We start from the raw sequence: 19335 nt of genomic DNA, 5'->3' as shown, positions 1-19335 counted from the left end.
TCATTATTATTATTATTAGTAGTAGTAGTAAGTCAGGAAGCTGCCTGGCGGCAGGGGGCTGGACAAGATGAACCACGGTGAACCCCTCCCCATCCCCCCTGCCTTACCTCCTTCTCCTCCTCCCCACAGCACCTGTATATATGTATATATGTTTGTATGTATTTATTACTCTATTTTATTTATACATATTTGTTCTACTTATTTTGTTAATATGTTTTATTTTGTTCTCTGTCTCCCCCTTCTAATAATAATAATGGCATTTGTTAAGCACTATGTGCAGAGCACTGTTCTAAGTGCGGGGGGGTTACAAGGTGATCAAGTTGTCCCCCGTGGGGCTCACAGTCTTAATTCCCATTTTACAGATGAGGTAACTGAGGCTCAGAGACGTTGACTTGCCCAAGGTCACACGTGGTGGAGTCGGAATTCGAACCCATGACCTCTGACTCCAAAGCCCGGGCTCTTTCCACTGAGCCACAAGGCTTATGAGGCAGTAAGGATGGTGGTGCCGTCCACAGTGATGGGACGACAGGGTTTGGGTGGGAAGAGGAGTTCTATTTTGGATATTTACTATTCTTTTTATTTTATTTTGTTAATATGTTTTGTTGTCTGTCTCCCCCTTTTAGACTGTGAGCCCGCTGTTGGGTAGGGACCGTCTCTATATGTTGCCGACTTGGACTTCCCAAGCGCTTAGTCCAGTGCTCTGCACACAGTAAGCGCTCAATAAATACGATTGAATGAATGAATACATTTCATGCTATTTATTTTATTTTGTTAATTAGTTTTGTTGCCCGTCTCCCCCTCCTAGCCTGTGAGCCCGCTGTTGGGTAGGGACCGTCTCTACATGTTGCCCAACTTGGACTTCCCAAGCGCTTAGTACAGTGCTGTGCACACAGTAAGTGCTCAATAAATACGATTGAATGAATGAATATATTTCATTCTATTTATTTTGTTAATTAGTTTTGTTGCCCGTCTCCCCCTTCTAGCCTGTGAGCCCGCTGTTGGGTAGAGACTTCTCTATATGTTGCCAACTTGGACTTCCCAAGCGCTTAGTCCAGTGCTGTGCACACAGTAAGCACTCAATAAATACGATTAAATGAATGAATACATTTCATTCTATTTATCTTATCTTGTTAATTTGTTTTGTTGCCCGTCTCCCGCTTCTAGCCTGTGAGCCCGCTGTGGGGTAGGGACTTCTCTGTATGTTGCCAACTTGGACTTCCCAAGCGCTTAGTCCAGTGCTCTGCACATGGTAAGCGCTCAATGAACCATCTCTATATGTTGCCAACTTGGACTTCCCAAGCGCTTAGTCAAGTGCTCTGCACACAGTAAGCGCTCAATAAACCATCTTTATATGTTGCCAACTTGGACTTCCCAAGCGCTTAGTCCAGTGCTCTGCACACAGTAAGCGCTCAATAAATACAATTGAATGAATGAATAATCTAGACTAGCCTAGACTGTGAGCCCACCTTCTAGACTGTGAGCCTGCTGTTGGGTAGGGACCGTCTCTATATGTTGCCAACTTGGACTTCCCAAGCGCTTAGTCCAGTGCTCTGCACACTGTAAGCGCTCAATAAATACGATTGAATGAATGAATGATCTACACTGTGACTAGTCTAGTGACTAGACTAGTCTAGACTGTGAGCCCGCCTTCTAGACTGTGAGCCCGCTGTTGGGTAGGGACCGTCTCCATATGTTGCCAACTTGTATGTCCCAAGCGCTTAGTCCAGTGCTCTGCACACTGTAAGCGCTCAATAAATACGATTGAATGAATGAATAATCTAGACTGTGACTAGTCTAGTGACTAGACTAGTATAGACTGTGAGCCCACCTAGACTGTGAGCCCACTGTTGGGTGGGGACTGTCTCTAGATGTTGCCAACTTGGACTTCCCAAGCGCTTAGTACAGTGCTCTGCACACAGTAAGTGCTCAATAAATACGACTGAATGAATAAATAATCTAGACTGTGACGAGTCTAGTGACTAGACTAGTCTAGACTGTGAGCCCACCTAGACTGTGAGCCCACTGTTGGGTAGGGACTGTCTCTCTATGTGTTGCCAACTTGTACTTCCCAAGCGCTCAGTACGGTGCTCTGCACACAGTAAGCGCTCAATAAATACGATTGAACTGAATTGAATAAATATGAATGAATGAATGCGATTGAATGAATGAATGAATGCCCCCGGACAGCGAGCAGCGGAGGGCGCATGCGCCCAAGGAACTGCAGGCCCGGGCCGGGTCACGTGGTCTCCCATCCGGGGGCCGGGCCGCACCCCCCTCCCCCCCACCGCCATCCCTTCAGCCAATCGCGTTCATTCCCCTCCCCCCGCCCCCCTCTTTCTGGCTCCGCCCACCCCGCGCGAGCCCCCACCCGCTCCCCTGATTGGCTGCCGCCTCGCCCCGCCTACCCCGTTGCCCCTGGTGACGGCCGCTTCCGGCCGCGCGGGAGCCGCGGCGGGAAGAGGATGAGCAAAAGCAGGAGCGACGCGGCGGAGGGTGAGGCGAGGCCTCGCGTGACCCCGGGGTGACCCCGGCGCGTGGGAGGGGGGCGGGGGGCCGCGTGACCTTTGACCCCCGCGGTGACCCCCCCCGGTGACCCCCCCCCCGCAGCCCCCGGGCTCCTCCTGCGCCACCTGCGGGCCCAGAACCGTCCGCTCAGCGCCCAGGACGCCTGCGGGAACCTGCAGCCGCAGCACGGCATCGGCAAGACGGTGAGGCCCACACCCTCACGCTCAGTCAGTCGTACTTATTGAGCGCTTACTGTGTGCACAGCACTGTGCTAAGCGCTTGGGAAGTCCAAGTTGGCAGTCAGTCACACGCACACCCACCCACCACCTAGGTACACGGCTGGAATTGTATTCCTATTCATGCCCCTCTCTCCATTCATCTTTAGTCAATCAGTCAATCAATCGTATTATTATACGTATTATTATTATCGTATTATTGAGCGCTTACTGTGTGCACAGCACTGTGCTAAGCATTTGGGAAGGACAAGTTGGCAGTCAGTCACACGCACACCCACCCACCACCCAGGTACACGGCTGGAATTGTATTCCTGTTCATGCCCCTCTCTCCATTCATCTTTATTCAATCAGTCAATCAATCGTATAATTATACGTATTATTATTATTATTATTATTATTATGCGTATTATTATTATCGTATTATTGAGCGCTTACTGTGTGCAGAGCACTGTGCTAAGCATTTGGGAAGGACAAGTTGGCAGTCAGTCACACGCACACCCACCCACCACCTAGGTACACGTCTGGAATTGTATTCCTGTTCATGCCCCTCTCTCCATTCATCTTGATTCAATCAATCAATCGTATTATTATACGTATTATTATTATTATTATACGTATTATTATCGTATTATTGAGCGCTTACTGTGTGCAAAGCACTGGACTAAGCGCTTGGGAAGTACAAGTTGGCAGTTAGTCACACGCACACACACCCATCACCTAGGTACACATCTGGAATTGTATTCCTATTCATGCCCCTCTCTCCATTCATCTTTTTTCAATCAATCAGTCGTATTTATTGAGCGCTTACTGTGTGCACAGCACTGGACTAAGCGTTTGGGAAGGACAAGTTGGCAGTCAGTCACACGCACACCCACCCACCACCTAGGTACACGTCTGGGATTGTATTCCTAGTCATGCCCCTCCATTCATCTTTATTCAATCAATCAATCAATCGTATTATTATGCGTATTATTATTATTATACGTATTATTATTGTCGTATTTATTGAGCGCTTACTGTGTGCAGAGCACTGGACTAAGCGCTTGGGAATGACAAGTTGGCAGTCAGTCACACGCACACCCACCCACCACCTAGGTACACGTCTGGAATTGTATTCCTATTCATGCCCCTCCTTCATTCATCTTTATTCAATCAATCCATCAATCGTATTATTACATGTATTATTATTATTCTTTTACATATTATTATTATCGTATTATTGAGCGCTTACTGTGTGCAGAGCACTGGACTAAGCGCTTGGGAATGACAAGTTGGCAGTCAGTCACACGCACACCCACCCACCACCTAGGTACACGTCTGGAATTGTATTCCTATTCATGCCCCTCCTTCATTCATCTTTATTCAATCAATCCATCAATCGTATTATTACACGTATTATTATTATTCTTTTACATATTATTATTATCGTATTATTGAGCGCTTACTGTGTGCAGAGCACTGGACTAAGTGCTTGCAAAGGACAAGTTGGCAGTCAGTCACACGCACACCCACCCACCACCTAGGTACACGGCTGGAATTGTATTCCTATTCGTGCCCCTCTCTCCATTCATCTTTATTCAATCAATCAATCGTATTATTATATGTATTATTATATTATTATTATTATTATACGTATTATTATCATATTATTGAGCGCTTACTGTGTGCACAGCACTGTGCTAAGCATTTGGGAAGGACAAGTTGGCAGTCAGTCACACGCACACCCACCCACCACCTAGGTACACGTCTGGAATTGTATTCCTATTCATGCCCCTCTCTCCATTCATCTTTATTCAATCAATCAATCAATCGTATTATTATACGTATTATTATTATTATTATTATTATACGTATTATTATTATCGTATTATTGAGCGCTTACTGTGTGCAGAGCACTGGACTAAGCGTTTGGGAATGACAGGTTGGCAGTCAGTCACACGCACACACACCCACCACCTAGGTACACGGCTGGAATTGTATTCCTATTCATGCCCCTCTCTCCATTCATCTTTATTCAATCAATCAATCAATCGTATTATTATACGTATTATTATATTATTATTATTATTCATATTATTTTTATCGTATTGAGCGCTTACTGTGTGCAGAGCACTGGACTAAGCGTTTGGGAAGGACAAGTTGGCAGTCAGTCACACGCACACCCACCCACCACCTAGGTACACGTCTGGAATTGTATTCCTATTCATGCCCGTCTCTCCATTCATCTTCAATCAATCAATCAGTCGTATTTATTGAGCGCTTACTGTGTGCAGAGCACTGGACTAAGCGCTTGGGAAGTACAAGTTGGCAGTCAGTCACACGCACACCCACCCACCACCTAGGTACACGGCTGGAATTGTATTCCTATTCATGCCCGTCTCTCCATTCATCTTCAATCAATCAGTCGTATTTATTGAGCGCTTACTGGGTGCAGAGCACTGGACTAAGCGCTTGGAAATGACAAGTTGGCAGTCAGTCACACGCACACCCACCCACCACCTAGGTACACGGCTGGAATTGTATTCCTATTCATGCCCCTCCTTCATTCATCTTTATTCAATCAATCCATCAATCGTATTATTATACGTATTATTATTATTGTTATATGTGTTATTATTATCGTATTATTGAGCGCTTACTGTGTGCAGAGCACTGGACTAAGCGTTTGGAAAGGACAAGTTGTCAGTCAGTCACACGCACACCCACCCACCACCTAGGTACACGTCTGGAATTGTATTCCTGTTCATGCCCCTCTCTCCATTCATCTTTATTCAATCAATCAATCAATCGTATTATTATACGTATTATCATTATTATATTATTATTATTATACGTATTCTTATTATCATACTATTGAGCGCTTACTGTGTGCAGAGCACTGACTAAGCGCTTGGGAAGTCCAAGTTGGCAGTCAGTCACACGCACACCCACCCACCACCTAGGTACACGTCTGGAATTGTATTCCTATTCATGCCCCTCTCTCCATTCATCTTTATTCAATCAATCAATCGTATTATTACAAGAATTATTATTATTATTATTATACGTATTATTATTATCGTATTGAGCGCTTACTGTGTGCAGAGCACTGGACTAAGCGTTTGGGAAGGACAGGTTGGCAGTCAGTCACACGCACACCCACCCACCACCTAGGTACACGTCTGGAATTGTATTCCTATTCATGCCCCTCTCTCCGTTCATCTTTATTCAATCAATCAATCAATCAATCGTATTATTATATGTATCATTTTATTATTATTATTATACGTATTATTATTATCGTATTGAGCGCTTACTGTGTGCACAGCACTGGACTAAACGTTTGGGAAGTCCAAGTTGGCAGTCAGTCACACGCACACCCACCCACCACCTAGGTACACGTCTGGAATTGTATTCCTATTCATGCCCCTCTCTCCATTCATCTTTATTCAATCAATCAATCGTATTATTATAAGAATTATTATTATTATTATTATACGTATTATTATTATCGTATTATTGAGCGCTTACTGTGTGCAGAGCACTGGACTAAGCGTTTGGGAAGGACAGGTTGGCAGTCAGTCACACGCACACCCACCCACCACCTAGGTACACGTCTGGAATTGTATTCCTATTCATGCCCCTCTCTCCGTTCATCTTTATTCAATCAATCAATCAATCAATCGTATTATTATACGTATCATTTTATTATTATTATTATACGTATTATTATTATCGTATTGAGCGCTTACTGTGTGCACAGCACTGGACTAAACGTTTGGGAAGGACAAGTTGGCAGTCAGTCACACGCACACCCACCCACCCACCACCTAGGTACACGTCTGGAATTGTATTCCTATTCATGCCCCTCTCTCCATTCATCTTTAGTCAATCAATCAATCAATTGTATTATTATGCATATTATTATTATTATTATATTATTATTATACGTATTATTATCGTATTATTGAGCACTTACTGTGTGCAGAGCACTGGACTAAGCGTTTGGGAAGGACAGGTTGGCAGTCAGTCACACGCACACCCACCCACCACCTAGGTACACGGCTGGAATTGTATTCCTATTCATGCCCGTCTCTCCATTCATCTTCAATCAATCAATCAGTCGTATTTATTGAGCGCTTACTGTGTGCAGAGCACTGGACTAAGCGCTTGGGAAGTACAAGTTGGCAGTCAGTCACACGCACACCCACCCACCACCTAGGTACACGTCTGGAATTGTATTCCTATTCATGCCCGTCTCTCCATTCATCTTCAATCAATCAGTCGTATTTATTGAGCGCTTACTGGGTGCAGAGCACTGGACTAAGCGCTTGGAAATGACAAGTTGGCAGTCATTCACACACACACCCACCCACCACCTAGGTACACGGCTGGAATTGTATTCCTATTCATGCCCCTCCTTCATTCATCTTTATTCAATCAATCCATCAATCGTATTATTATACGTATTATTATTATTGTTATACGTGTTATTATTATCGTATTATTGAGCGCTTACTGTGTGCAGAGCACTGGACTAAGCGTTTGGAAAGGACAAGTTGTCAGTCAGTCACACGCACACCCACCCACCACCTAGGTACACGGCTGGAATTGTATTCCTATTCATGCCCCTCTCTCCATTCATCTTTATTCAATCAATCAATCGTATTATTATACGTATTATTATATTATTATTATTATTATACGTATTATTATCATATTATTGAGCGCTTACTGTGTGCACAGCACTGTGCTAAGCATTTGGGAAGGACAAGTTGGCAGTCAGTCACACGCACACACACCCACCACCTAGGTACACGGCTGGAATTGTATTCCTATTCATGCCCCTCTCTCCATTCATCTTTATTCAATCAATCAATCAATCGTATTATTATACGTATTATTATATTATTATTATTATTCATATTATTTTTATCGTATTGAGCGCTTACTGTGTGCAGAGCACTGGACTAAGCGTTTGGGAAGGACAAGTTGGCAGTCAGTCACACGCACACCCACCCACCACCTAGGTACACGGCTGGAATTGTATTCCTATTCATGCCCGTCTCTCCATTCATCTTCAATCAATCAATCAGTCGTATTTATTGAGCGCTTACTGTGTGCAGAGCACTGGACTAAGCGCTTGGGAAGTACAAGTTGGCAGTCAGTCACACGCACACCCACCCACCACCTAGGTACACGTCTGGAATTGTATTCCTATTCATGCCCGTCTCTCCATTCATCTTCAATCAATCAATCAGTCGTATTTATTGAGCGCTTACTGTGTGCACAGCACTGGACTAAGCGTTTGGGAAGGACAAGTTGGCAGTCAGTGACACGCACACCCACCCACCACCTAGGTACATGTCTGGAATTGTATTCCTAGTCATGCCTGTCTCTCCATTCATCTTTATTCAATCAATCAATCAATCGTATTTATTGAGCGCTTACTGGGTGCGGAGCACTGGACTAAGCGCTTGGGAAGTCCAAGTTGGCAACATAGAGAGACGGTCCCTACCCAACAGGGGGCTCACAGTCTAAAAGGGGGAGATGGAGAACAAAACTAAACATACTAACCAAATAAAATCAGTAGGATAGATATGTACAAGTAAAATAAATAGAGTAATAAATATGTACAAACATATATACATATATACAGGTGCTGTGGGGAAGGGAAGGAGGTAAGATGAGGGGGATGGAGAGGGGGACGAGGGGGAGAGGAAGGAGTGCTTACTGTGTGTAGAACACTGTACTGAGTGCTTGGGGAAAACATTCCCAAGCTACCACCCAGCCCGAACCCTCCGCTCCCCTGCCGCTCACCTCCTCACCGGGCCTCGTTCTCACCTATCCCGCCGTCGACCCCCGCCCCATGTCATCCCCCGGGCCTGGAATGCCCTCAATCAATCAATCAATCAATCAATCAATCGTATTTATTGAGCGCTTATAAGCGCTTGGGAAGTACAAGTTGGCAACATATACTTATACAACATATACTCCCTCCCAACATCCACCAAACTAGCTGTCTTCCTCCCTTCAAAGCCCTACTGAGAGCTCACCTCCTCCAGGAGGCCTTCCCACACTGAGCCCCCTCAGTCAATCAATCATTGGTATTTATTGAGCGCTTACTGTGTGCAGAGCACTGGACTAAGCGCTTGGGAAGTCCAAGTTGGCAACATAGAGAGACAGTCCCTACCCAACAGTGGGCTCACAGTCTAAAAGGGGGAGACAGAGAACAAAACCATACTAACAGAATAAAATAAATAGAATAGATATGTACAAGTAAAATAAATAAATAAGTAAATAGAGTAATAAATATCTACAAACATATATACAGGTGCTGTGGGGAAGGGAAGGAGGTAAGATGAGGGGGATGGAGAGGGGGACAAGGGGGAGAGGAAGAGTGCTTACTGTGTGTAGAACACTGTACTGAGCGCTTGGGGAAGACACTCCCAAGCCGCCGCCCAGCCCGCACCCTCCGCTCCTCCGCCGCGCACCTCCTCACCGTGCCTCGTTCTCGCCTGTCCCGCCATCGACCCCCGGCCCACGTCATCCCCCTTGGCCCGGAATGGCCTCCCTCTGCCCATCCGCCAAGCTAGCTCTCTTCCTCCCTTCAAAGCCCTACTGAGAGCTCACCACCTCCAGGAGGCCTTCCCCCACTGAGCCCCCTCCTTCCTCTCTCCCTCCTCCCCACAGCACCTGTGTATATGTACAAATGTTTGTACGTATTTATTTTATTTGTACATATCAATTCTATTTATTTTATTTTGTTGGTATGTTTTGTTTTGTTGTCTGTCTCCCCCTTCTAGGCTGTGAGCCTGCTGTTGGGTAGGGACCATCTCTATACGTTGCCAACTTGGACTTCCCAAGCGCTTAGCACAGTGCTCTGCACGATTGAATGAATGAATGAATTGCATTTCTATTAATGTCCGTCTCTCCGTTCATCTTTATTGAGTGCTTACTGTGTGTAGAACACTGTACTAAGCGCTTGGGAATGACATCCCCAAGCCGCCGCCCCACCCGATGCCCAGCCCGCACCCTCCGCTCCTCTGCTGCTCACCTCCTCACGGGCCTCGTTCTCGCCTGTCCCGCCGTCGACCCCCGGCCCACGTCATCCCCCGGGCCTGGAATGCCCCCAATCCCTCTGCCCATCCGCCAAGCTAGCTCTCTTCCTCCCTTCAAAGCCCCACTGAGAGCTCACCTCCTCCAGGAGGCCTTCCCAGACTGAGCCCCTTCCTTCCTCTCCCCCTCCTCCCCCTCCCCATCCCCCCACCTTACCTCCTTCCCCTCCCCACAGCACCTGTACATATGTATATGTTTGTACATATTTATTACTCTATTTATTTTACTTGTACATATTTATTCTATTTATTTTGTTAATATATTTTGTTGTCTGTCTCCCCCTTCTAGACTGTGAGCCCGCTGTTGGGTAGGGACCGTCTCTATACGTTGCCAACTTGGACTTCCCAAGCGCTTAGTCCAGTGCTCTGCACACAGTAAGCGCTCAATAAATACGATTGAATGAATTCCCTGCCCATAACAAACTTACAGTCTAGAGACAGGGAGGCAGATATCAATGCAAATAAATAAAATGACAGATATGGACGTTAGTGCTGTGGGACTCGGGGGGGGGGGAGAGCAAAGGGAGCAAGTCAGGGTGACACACAAGGGAGTGGGAGATGAGGAAAAGCGGGGTTTAGTCTGGGAAGGCCTCTTGGAGGAGATGTGCCTTCAATAAGGCTTTGGCTGTACACTTTAAGGTCATTATGAGTAGGGAATGTGCCTGTTTATTGTTAGATTGTACTCTTCCAAGCGTTTAGTACAGTGCTCTGCACACAGTAAACACTCAAATATGATTGATTGACTGACCCTGGTTCAGACCCTTCCCTCAGCGCCCCTGGTCACACCTGACCCCTCCTTATCCCAGTCCTGTTCACAGCTGCTGGTTACTGAGAGGCAGAGGGAGCAGGCCTACCCTCACTAATAATAATTTAAGTGCTGACTGTGTGTCAAGTACTTTTCCAAGCACTGGGTTAAATACAAACCAATTCCCTGCCCCACATGGGGCTCACAGTTTTAACCCGTTTTACAGATGAGGTAAATGAGGCACAGTGAAGTGACTTGCCCAGGGTCACACAGCAGCCAAGGGGCAGAGCCAGGATTAGAAAACAGGTCCTTCTGACTCCCAGTAGGCCACACTGCTTCCCACTAAGGGAAGCACTGAGGGCCCACTAAGTCCTCACTTCCCCTACCTGCTCTCCCCTCTGCATCTTTTCACTTGGCTGTATATTTGCCCGTTAAGCACTTTTGAGAATCACCCCTGCACCTCAGCCCTTATGTACATGGCCTTATGCACCACTAGTCACCTTATCTATAACCTGTTAATGTCTGTCCCCTCCCGTAGACTGTAACCTCCTCGTGGGCAGGGATTGTTATAATTGTATTTTCCCCAAGCACTGAATTTAGGGCTCCGCATACAGTAAACGCCAAGTACCATTGACTGATTGAGCAGGTGTGGGGGACCCGGTTGGGGTGGAAGTGGCCCAAGCCCTCCCCTTCCTTATCCAGACCACTGGCATCTTAATCCCTCCCTCCCCCACTCTCCCCATTCTCGTCCCCCAGGCTGTGTTGAAGGCACTGGAGCAACTGGTCCAACAAGGCACGGTCAGGGAGAAGGTGTATGGCAAGCAGAAAATCTACTTCGCCGACCAGGTGAGCAGGGCTCGCAGGCACAGCCTTCCTGTGAAAATGGGTTTGAAGCAACTCTGGGACCAGACTGGGTGGCCTCTTGAGGCCCTGTTTTGCCCCCCACAGCTGCCCAGCCCACTCTGGGGGTATCCTGGAGCAGGAGAACTCTGGGGGAAGGCTTGCGTTTCCATGCTTCTTCACCCGCAGCCTGACTTCCCTCCACCCGTGCTCCTCTCTTACCTCTGCTCTCCCTTCCCTTACTCTGCCAGGGCCACTTTGACACTGTGAACGAGACAGACCTCAAAAGGCTGGACGATGACATCGCCTCTCTGGCGGCCCGAATCCAGACCGTGCAGCAGGCCTGCCGCCCGCTAGAAGCCGGTAGGCTGAGGAGGCTGCCGGGCTCCAACCCTGTTGTCGGCCCTTAAGACTCCTCACTGGCTCTCCCTTGCCCTCCCACCGTAACATGCCTCGGTTTCCCCGAGGGGGTCTCTTCCCCCGTCCCTCCGCCCCCCTCGCCCCTCCTGAGCCCGGTTCCATTTCAGAGTTGAAAGAGTTGACCGGCTCACTGACCACACCAGCCATGCGCAGCGAGATCCAGGTCTTGCAGGAAGAATGTGCTGGCTACACGGAGAAGCTGAGGAAAATCAAAAGTGCCAGCAACCACGTGACCCCAGCGGAGAAGGAAAAGGTAAGTGAAATGGAAGGGGTGCGGGGGGGGGGGTACCAGATCTAGCCCTTTATTTCTAGTAGCAGTAGTCGAGTTGGTCTTCCATTTGAAGGCACTGCATCCGCGAGTCCCTGCCACACTGAAAATCTCTTCCCGGCTTGGGCCATGAGTGTCTGTTGGGGCACCTCTTCTGGCTCCATGCTATTTGGATGAGCCTTGCCCACACTTGCTGGTTGAGGGGAAAAGGACAAGTGTGTGAACTGGTCTTAAATTAGTGGTGATGGCTTGCACGGAGCCATCCACACTACCCCAGGCCCCGTGGGACCAGACTGGGTGGCCTCTTGAGGCCCTGCTTTGTCCCCCACAACTGCGCAGCATCTTCTGGGGGTATCCTGGAGCAGGAGAACTCTGGGGGCTAGTGTTTCCACGCTTCTTCACCCTCCACCCATGCTCCTCTCTTCCCTCTGGAGAGCCAGTGAGGAATTTTAAGGGCCGACAATAGGCTTGGAGCCCTGCAGCCTCCTCAGCCTACCGGCCTCCAGTACAAACCACTGGATAAAGGGGGCCTGGTAGTGAGGGAGAGCCAATGCAGTGTGGTCACGGAATCTCTCTGAGACCTCAGTAGAAGACATCCCTGTGCCTTCGTGGAATAGGTCAACCAGCACTGAGTGGCTCAACAGAGAAGGAGCGTAGCCCGCTGGAAAGAGAACAGGCCTGGGTGTCAGAGGACCTGGCTTCAAATCCCGGCTCCACCACTCATGTGCTGTGTGACCTTGGGCAACTTGCTTCATCTTTCTGAGCCTTGGTACCCTCATCTGTAAAATGGGGATTGTTACTTGTTCTTTCTCCCCATTTGGGACAGGAACTGCGCCTGGTCTGATTAACTCACTCCTACCCTGTTGCTTAGTTCAGTGTTCGGCCCATAGTAAGCTCCCAATGAATATCACAATTATTGTTTTTGGTAGTAGTAGACTGTGAGCCTGCTGTTGGGTAGGGACCGTCTCTATATGTTGTCAACTTGTACTTTCCAAGCGCTTAGTACAGAGCTCTGCACACAGTAAGCGCTCAATGAATACGATTGAATGAAGAGTAGTAAGGGTTTGGGAGGTCTTTTCCAATATGTAATTTTATGTGTACAGCTGGCCCTCTAGGGTGTGCTGAGCCCCAGTTTTGGCTAAAGCTTCAGGTGCCAGGGAAGACTATGAGAGGGTCTGGGGGGCTTTGGGAAATGGAGTTCCCTCCCCAATCCATCTCCTCAACTAGGTATACAGCGAGAGGCAGAAGTACTACAAAGAGTGGAGGAAACGGAAGAGACTGGTGAGTCAGAGCCGGGGTGGGAAGGGCAGGCTCTGCCTGGAGAAAGGCTGTGGAGAGTGGAGCTAGTTCGAGTCTCGGTCTCAATTTCTCTGGGGTCTTGCCGGCAGGCCTCAGAGATGTGCGATGCCATCCTCGAGGGTTACTCCAAGACCAAGAAGCAGTTCTACGTGAGTACAGAGCGAGGCCTGGGCTCAAGCTGCGGTATCTGTATTTGTCCCCCCCCAGTCCTGAGGCCTCGACTCACGGCTCTCCCCTTCTTCTCCCCAGGAAGAAGTTGGGATAGAGACAGATGAAGATTACAGCGTCACCATGCCACCCCCGTGAGCCACCGCAGCCGAATGCGGAGAACAGGGCTCCGGACGGGTTCACTCTGAGCCAGGTTGGGGCTTGGGCCGCGGCAGCCACTGTGGAAAAGTGTCAAACTCCAACACGCTGCCAAGTTTATTGTCATTTCTGGGTGGTAGAAAAATACTTCATTTCTCTGGTTAAATGAGGAGGGAGGCCCCCCCCCCCCCCCCCAGCACTCTGTGCGGTTGAGGGGGGCCTTCAGGGGCCCAGGCCCCAGAGTTGAGATGGGGTGGGCTGGGCTGAGCCCCCCACATAGTCCTGCCCTCAGCTGCCCCACAACACGATCAGGTTTGGAGAGTGGAGTCAGGCGATGCGGAGAGCGGGGCTGTGACCCGTTTCCAGCCCAATCCCTGGTGTCCCGTGCTGGTATAGGTGGCCCCGAGCAACGTCAGGCCACTGTGGGCTCAGGCCACAGTTGCTAGCCTGCCCCGTGAGGAGTGGGCCCGTGTCAGTGTCACTGTCTATGATGGGACAGCTGGAAGGTCTTATAAGGACGGTTCCCTGTCCGTCGCCGCTTCCAGACAGACAGGCCTGTGCATTAGGCCCGTTCCTCCCCCTCCCTGTTCTGTGGTCAGTAGAGCTGGTTCTTCAGCTGGTGCAGGACTCCGATGACGATCTCCCGCAGGGTCTGAGGGGCAGGAAATGGGTGGGGAGAGGGCTCCAACAGACTCCAGCCCCCCCGGTACGGCAGGGGAAACAGCAGCGGTCCCACCCCCTTCCCACCCCCTCCCCTGGGCCTAAGTCCGGCTGGCCCGAATGAGCCCCAACCCCCAGGGCAGACCTGAGGCTTGCAGTGCTCCTCGATCCAGCTGAAGACACAGGCGGACAGCTCCTGGAAGTTGGCCACAGACACGGAGGTGTTGAAGGACTGGAACAGCGAGTCCATGACCCCCTGGAACACGCCGAACTTGACCTGATCGGAGACCTGCCCCTCCCCTTCGTGGGGGCTGTCCTGATGCGCCTTCACGATCTGCTCGTAATTTCTGCAAGGAGCCAGGTCCCGCTCGAAAGCCACCCAGCCCCGCTCCCCCAACCCCACCCTGGGAGGCCTGAGTCAGCTGGGGACGGAATGGGCATTAAGTAGTCTTCCAGTAGACACAGTGAGGGGTGGGGGTTAGGGCTCAGCTTGGGGCTGCATTTTCTCCCGTGGTCAACCCGTAAGAGGGCTGGGAGCCTTGTGCATTGACTCCCCCCCCGCTTTTCCTTCCTTACACTTTCATGATCTTCAGGGCTGTGACATCCTTGCGTAGGGTGGACACTTCCTCCTCCTGCTTCTTCTTCTCCTTGTGGAGGAACTGGATGTAGTCAATGGCTGGAGGGAGGGTGAGTCGGGGGTTGAGGACCGTGGGAATCTGTCCCCCATTAGGCCGTCCCTGACCCCCCACCCCGCTGCCCACGGGGCCCCGCCTCACTTTTTTGCAGGACGATGGCCTTGCTGAGCTTCTGGGAGCCGAGGGAGAAGTCCTGTTGCTGGCATGTGGGGACGATGGCCTGGAGGTCATCGTAGCCTCTCTGTGGGGGCAGTAAGTGTATTGGGGGTGGGGTGGGGGGTGGTCCTGATTAGCCCACTTCCTCCCTGAGGCCCTTGGCCTTGTTTGGGGTGGGGGCTGGGACAAAGCAGCACCTACCCAGGAATCCAGACCAGGTCATCATCATCATCATCAATCATATTTATTGAGTGCTTACTGTGTGCAGAGCACTGGACTAAGCGCTTGGGAAGTGCAAGTTGGCAACATATAGAGACGGTTCCTACCCGACAGTGGGCTCACAGTCTAAAAGGGGGAAACAGCAAACAAAACCAAACATACTAACAAAATAAAATAAGTAGAATAGATATGTACAAATAAAATAAATAATTTTCACATAGGGGGTCCTGGGATGCGGATGTAGCCCATCCGCCAAGCTAGCTCACCTGCTCCAGGAGGCCTTCCCAGACTGAGCCCCTTCCTTCCTCTCCCCCTCGTCCCCCTCTCCATCCCCCCATCTTACCTCCTTCCGTTCCCCACAGCACCTGTATATATGTATATATGTTTGTACATATTTGTTACTCTATTTTACTTGTACATATCTATTCTATTTATTTTGTTAGTATGTTTTGGTTTTGTTCTCTGTCTCCCCCTCTTAGACTGTGAGCCCACTGTTGGGTAGGGACCGTCTCTATATGTTGCCAACTTGGACTTCCCAAGCGCTTAGTACGGTGCTCTGCACACAGTAAGCGCTCAATAAATACGATTAATGATGATGATAGAGTAACAAATATGTACATACATATATACAGGTGCTGTGGGGAAGGGAAGGAGGTAAGATGGGGGGATGGAGAGGGGGATGAGGGGGAGAGGAAGGAAGGGGCTCAGTCTGGGAAGGCCTCCTGGAGGAGGTGAGCTCTCAGTAGGGCCTTGAAGGGAGGAAGAGAGCTAGCTTGGCGGATGGGCAGAGGGAGGGCGTGCCAGGCCAGGTGATCTGCTGAGGTCACTGGGGGCTACGAGATTAGGACAAAGTGGGGCAGGGGCAGAAGGGGTGGGGGGCAGAGGTGGGCTGGATCACCCCCCCCCTTACCTTGATGGCATCCCTCCTCTTCTGCTCGGCCTGGGTGTGGGCCCGGCGGCGCCGGTCTTTGTACGACTCCTCGTGGGCGTCCTGGTGGTAGTCGCTGTCCTCGTCGTCTAGGGGAGGGAAGGAAGAGGGGGGGCCCGAGGGACAGAGAGCGGGTAAGGGAGCCACGGGGAGGGGCCCGGGGCTCGGCCCGGCCCCGCGGCCCCCCCCCAAGGAGCCCGTGTCAAAGGGGGGCGGAGGGGCGGGCGGGCGGGCGCTACCTGTGTTGGGGACGGAGGAGGCGCTGGTGGAGCCGATGCTATTGGCTCGGGACACTACGCTCCCCTTCCGGGTGCTTTCTACAGAGACACAGACACTCTCCCGGTCGGCCCCCGGGCGGACCTCCCGCCGCCGCCCCCCGCCCGCCCACGGGACCCGCAGGCCTCACCCGGGTCCAGGCTGTTGTCGCTGTAGGCTGACTCCACCTAAGGAAGAGCGGAGCAGAGCCGGGCCCCCGGCCCGAACCGTCAGCGCCGGGGGTCCCTCCCTAACCGGGGGGGGGGGGGGGGGGGGGGGAGGACGAGGACACGGGACTCGCCTTGACCCACGGGTCCTCGGGCGAAGCGGCCGGCTCCGCCATCCTCCGGACCGGGCGCGGGCGCGCGCACGCACGCGCGGCGGGGACGCACGCACGCTCGCTCGCTCGCGCGGCGGGGACGCACGCACGCACGCGCGGCGGGGACGGACACACGCTCACACGCACGCGCGGCGGGGACGCTCGCACGCACGCACGCACGCGCGGCGGGGACGCACGCACGCTCGCGAGCACGCGCGACGGGGACGCACGCACGCTCGCGAGCACGCGCGGCGGGGGCGGTCACGTGCTGCGGGCTCCATATGTATATATGCTTGTACATATTTATTACTCTATTTTACTTGTACATATCTATTCTATTTATTTTATTTTGTTGGTATGTTTGGTCTTGTTCTCTGTCTCCCCCTTTTAGACTGTGAGCCCAATGTTGGGTAGGGACCGTCTCTATATGTTGCCAATTTGTACTTCCCAAGCGCTTAGTACAGTGCTCTGCACATAGTAAGCGCTCAGTAAATACGGTTGATGATGATGATGATGACGCACGCACGCGCGCGCGGCGGGGGCGGTCACGTGCTGCGGGCTCCATATGTATGTGTGTTTGTGCATATTTATTACTCTATTTATTTATTTTAGTTGTACAGATCTATCCTATTTATTTTATTTTGTTAGTATGTTGGGTCTCGTTCTCTGTCTCCCCCTTTTAGACTGTGAGCCCACTATTGGGTAGGGACTGTCTCTAGATGTTGCCAATTTGTACTTCCCAAGCGCTTAGTACAGTGCTTTGCACACAGTAAGCGCTCAATAAATACAATTGATGATGATGATGATGATGATGACGCACGCACGCGCGGCGGGGGCGGTCGCGTGCTGCGGGCTCCATATGTATATATGTTTGTACATATTTATCGCTCTATTTTACTTGTGCAGATCTATTTATTTTACTTTGTTGGTATGTTTGGTCTTGTTCTCTGTCTCCCCCTTCTAGACTGTGAGCCCACTATTGGGTAGGGACTGTCTCTATATGGTGCCAACTTGTACTTCCCAAGCGGTTAGTCCAGTGCTCTGCACATAGTAAGCGCTCAATACGTACGATTGATGATGATGATGATGATGACGCACGCGCGCGCGACGGTCACGTGCTGCGGGCTCCGCCAATCCGCGGGGGCCCAGAGGGACTCCCCACCCTGCGCCTGCGCGCTGGGACGCGCCCAGCGCCTCTTTTCCCGCCTCTCGGCCTGTGAGGAGAGGAGTCCGGCCTAGTGCCCTGCACCCGCACGACGCCCAAACACGGTGGCTCAGTGGAAAAGAGCCCGGCCTTTGAAGGCCGAGGTCACGGGTTCAAATCCCGCCCCCGCCAACTGTCAGCTGGGTGACTTTAGGCAAGTCACCCCACTTCTCTGGGCCTCAGTTCCCTCATCTGCAAAATGGGGATGAAGACTGTGAGCCCCCCCTGTGGGACAACCTGATGGCCTTGTAACCTCCCCAGCGCTTAGAACAGTGCTCTGCACATAGTAAGCGCTTAATAAGTGCCAAGACCACCATATTACTCTGTTTGTACATATTTACTATTCTGTTTATTTTATTTTGTTAATATGTTTTGTTGTCTCTCTCCCCCTTTTGGACTGTGAGGCCGTTGTTGGGTAGGGACTGTCTCCATGTGTTGCCAACTTGTACTTCCCAAGCGCTTAGTACAGTGCTCTGCACATAGTAAGCGCTCAATAAATACGATTGAATGAATGAATTTAGAGAAGCAGAGTGGCTCAGTGGAAAGAGCCCGGGCTTTGGAGGCCGAGGTCACGGGTTCGAATCCCGCCCCCACCAACTGTCAGCTGGGTGACTTTAGGCAAGTCACTTCACTTCTCTGAGCCTCAGTTCCCTCATCTGCAAAATGGGGCTAAAGACTGTGAGCCCCCCTGTGGGACAACCTGATGGCCTTGTAACCTTAACCTCCCCAGCGCTTAGAACAGTGCTCTGCACATAGTAAGCGCTTAATAAATGCCATCATTATTATCCCAAGACCATCTGACATAATCCGATGATTCTGTTCATTCATGCATTCAATCGTATTTATTGAGCGCTTACTGCATGAGGCCTTCTCAGATTAAGCCCCCTTTTCCCTCTCTCCTAATAATAATGAGGGCATTTATTAAGCACTTACTATGTGCAAAGCACTGTTCTAAGCGCTGGGGAGGTTACAAGGTGATCAGGTTGTCCCACGGGGTGGGGGGGCGCACAGTTTTGATCCCCATTTTACAGATGAGGGCACTGAGGCACAGAGAAGTGAAGTGATTTGCCCAAAGTCACACAGCTAACAAGTGACTCTTCTTCCCCATCTCCCCCCCGGCCCTACCTCCTACCCCTCCCCACAGCACTTGTATATATTTATACAGATTTATTACTCTAGTTTTTACTTGTACGTATTTACTATTCTATTTTGGTTAATGATGTGCATATAGCCGTAATTCTAT

General features: G+C 50.4%; 2 protein-coding genes across 3 annotated transcripts; one reads left to right on the top strand and one right to left on the bottom strand.

The window, feature by feature from the left end:
* The first annotated feature begins 2433 nt into the window (after nucleotides 1-2433).
* LOC119934895 (PSMC3 interacting protein) lies at nucleotides 2434-13842 on the top strand. Its single transcript, XM_038754453.1, has 8 exons — nucleotides 2434-2493; nucleotides 2608-2708; nucleotides 11340-11429; nucleotides 11675-11786; nucleotides 11951-12096; nucleotides 13339-13392; nucleotides 13500-13559; nucleotides 13660-13842. The coding sequence occupies exons 1-8, from the start codon at nucleotides 2463-2465 to the stop codon at nucleotides 13714-13716; spliced, it is 651 nt and encodes a 216-aa protein (XP_038610381.1). The 5' UTR covers nucleotides 2434-2462; the 3' UTR covers nucleotides 13717-13842.
* Nucleotides 13843-13905: 63 nt separating this feature from the next.
* MLX (MAX dimerization protein MLX) lies at nucleotides 13906-16936 on the bottom strand. 2 transcript variants are annotated; one of them, XM_038754451.1, is made up of 8 exons: nucleotides 16871-16936; nucleotides 16721-16757; nucleotides 16554-16631; nucleotides 16297-16403; nucleotides 15153-15252; nucleotides 14953-15052; nucleotides 14522-14723; nucleotides 13906-14368 (listed from the first exon to the last, which is right to left on the bottom strand). In XM_038754451.1, exons 1-8 carry the CDS (start codon nucleotides 16910-16912, stop codon nucleotides 14312-14314), a joined length of 723 nt encoding a protein of 240 aa, XP_038610379.1. In that variant the 5' UTR covers nucleotides 16913-16936; the 3' UTR covers nucleotides 13906-14311. The 2 variants fall into 2 exon arrangements, with proteins under 2 accessions (XP_038610379.1, XP_038610380.1); XM_038754452.1 differs by lacking the exon at nucleotides 16554-16631.
* Nucleotides 16937-19335: the final 2399 nt, after the last annotated feature.

The sequence above is a fragment of the Tachyglossus aculeatus genome, chromosome 11 (assembly GCF_015852505.1).
Source record: "Tachyglossus aculeatus isolate mTacAcu1 chromosome 11, mTacAcu1.pri, whole genome shotgun sequence".
NCBI lineage: Eukaryota > Metazoa > Chordata > Mammalia > Monotremata > Tachyglossidae > Tachyglossus > Tachyglossus aculeatus.
This window is presented reverse-complemented; position numbering and strand designations above follow the sequence as displayed.

Excerpts from the sequence above, each read along its gene's own strand:
- LOC119934895 (XM_038754453.1), top strand. The coding sequence starts at position 2,463 with ATGAGCAAAAGCAGGAGCGACGCGGCGGAGG. Across the intron at positions 2,709-11,339 it reads AGCACGGCATCGGCAAGACG|GCTGTGTTGAAGGCACTGGA; the intron begins GTGAGGCCCACA and ends CTCGTCCCCCAG. Across the intron at positions 13,560-13,659 it reads AGACCAAGAAGCAGTTCTAC|GAAGAAGTTGGGATAGAGAC; the intron begins GTGAGTACAGAG and ends TCTTCTCCCCAG.
- MLX (XM_038754451.1), bottom strand. The coding sequence starts at position 16,912 with ATGGCGGAGCCGGCCGCTTCGCCCGAGGACCCGTGGGTCAAG. Across the intron at positions 16,632-16,720 it reads CGACAACAGCCTGGACCCGG|AAAGCACCCGGAAGGGGAGC; the intron begins GTGAGGCCTGCG and ends GTGTCTCTGTAG. Across the intron at positions 14,369-14,521 it reads AGGAGCACTGCAAGCCTCAG|ACCCTGCGGGAGATCGTCAT; the intron begins GTCTGCCCTGGG and ends CCTGCCCCTCAG.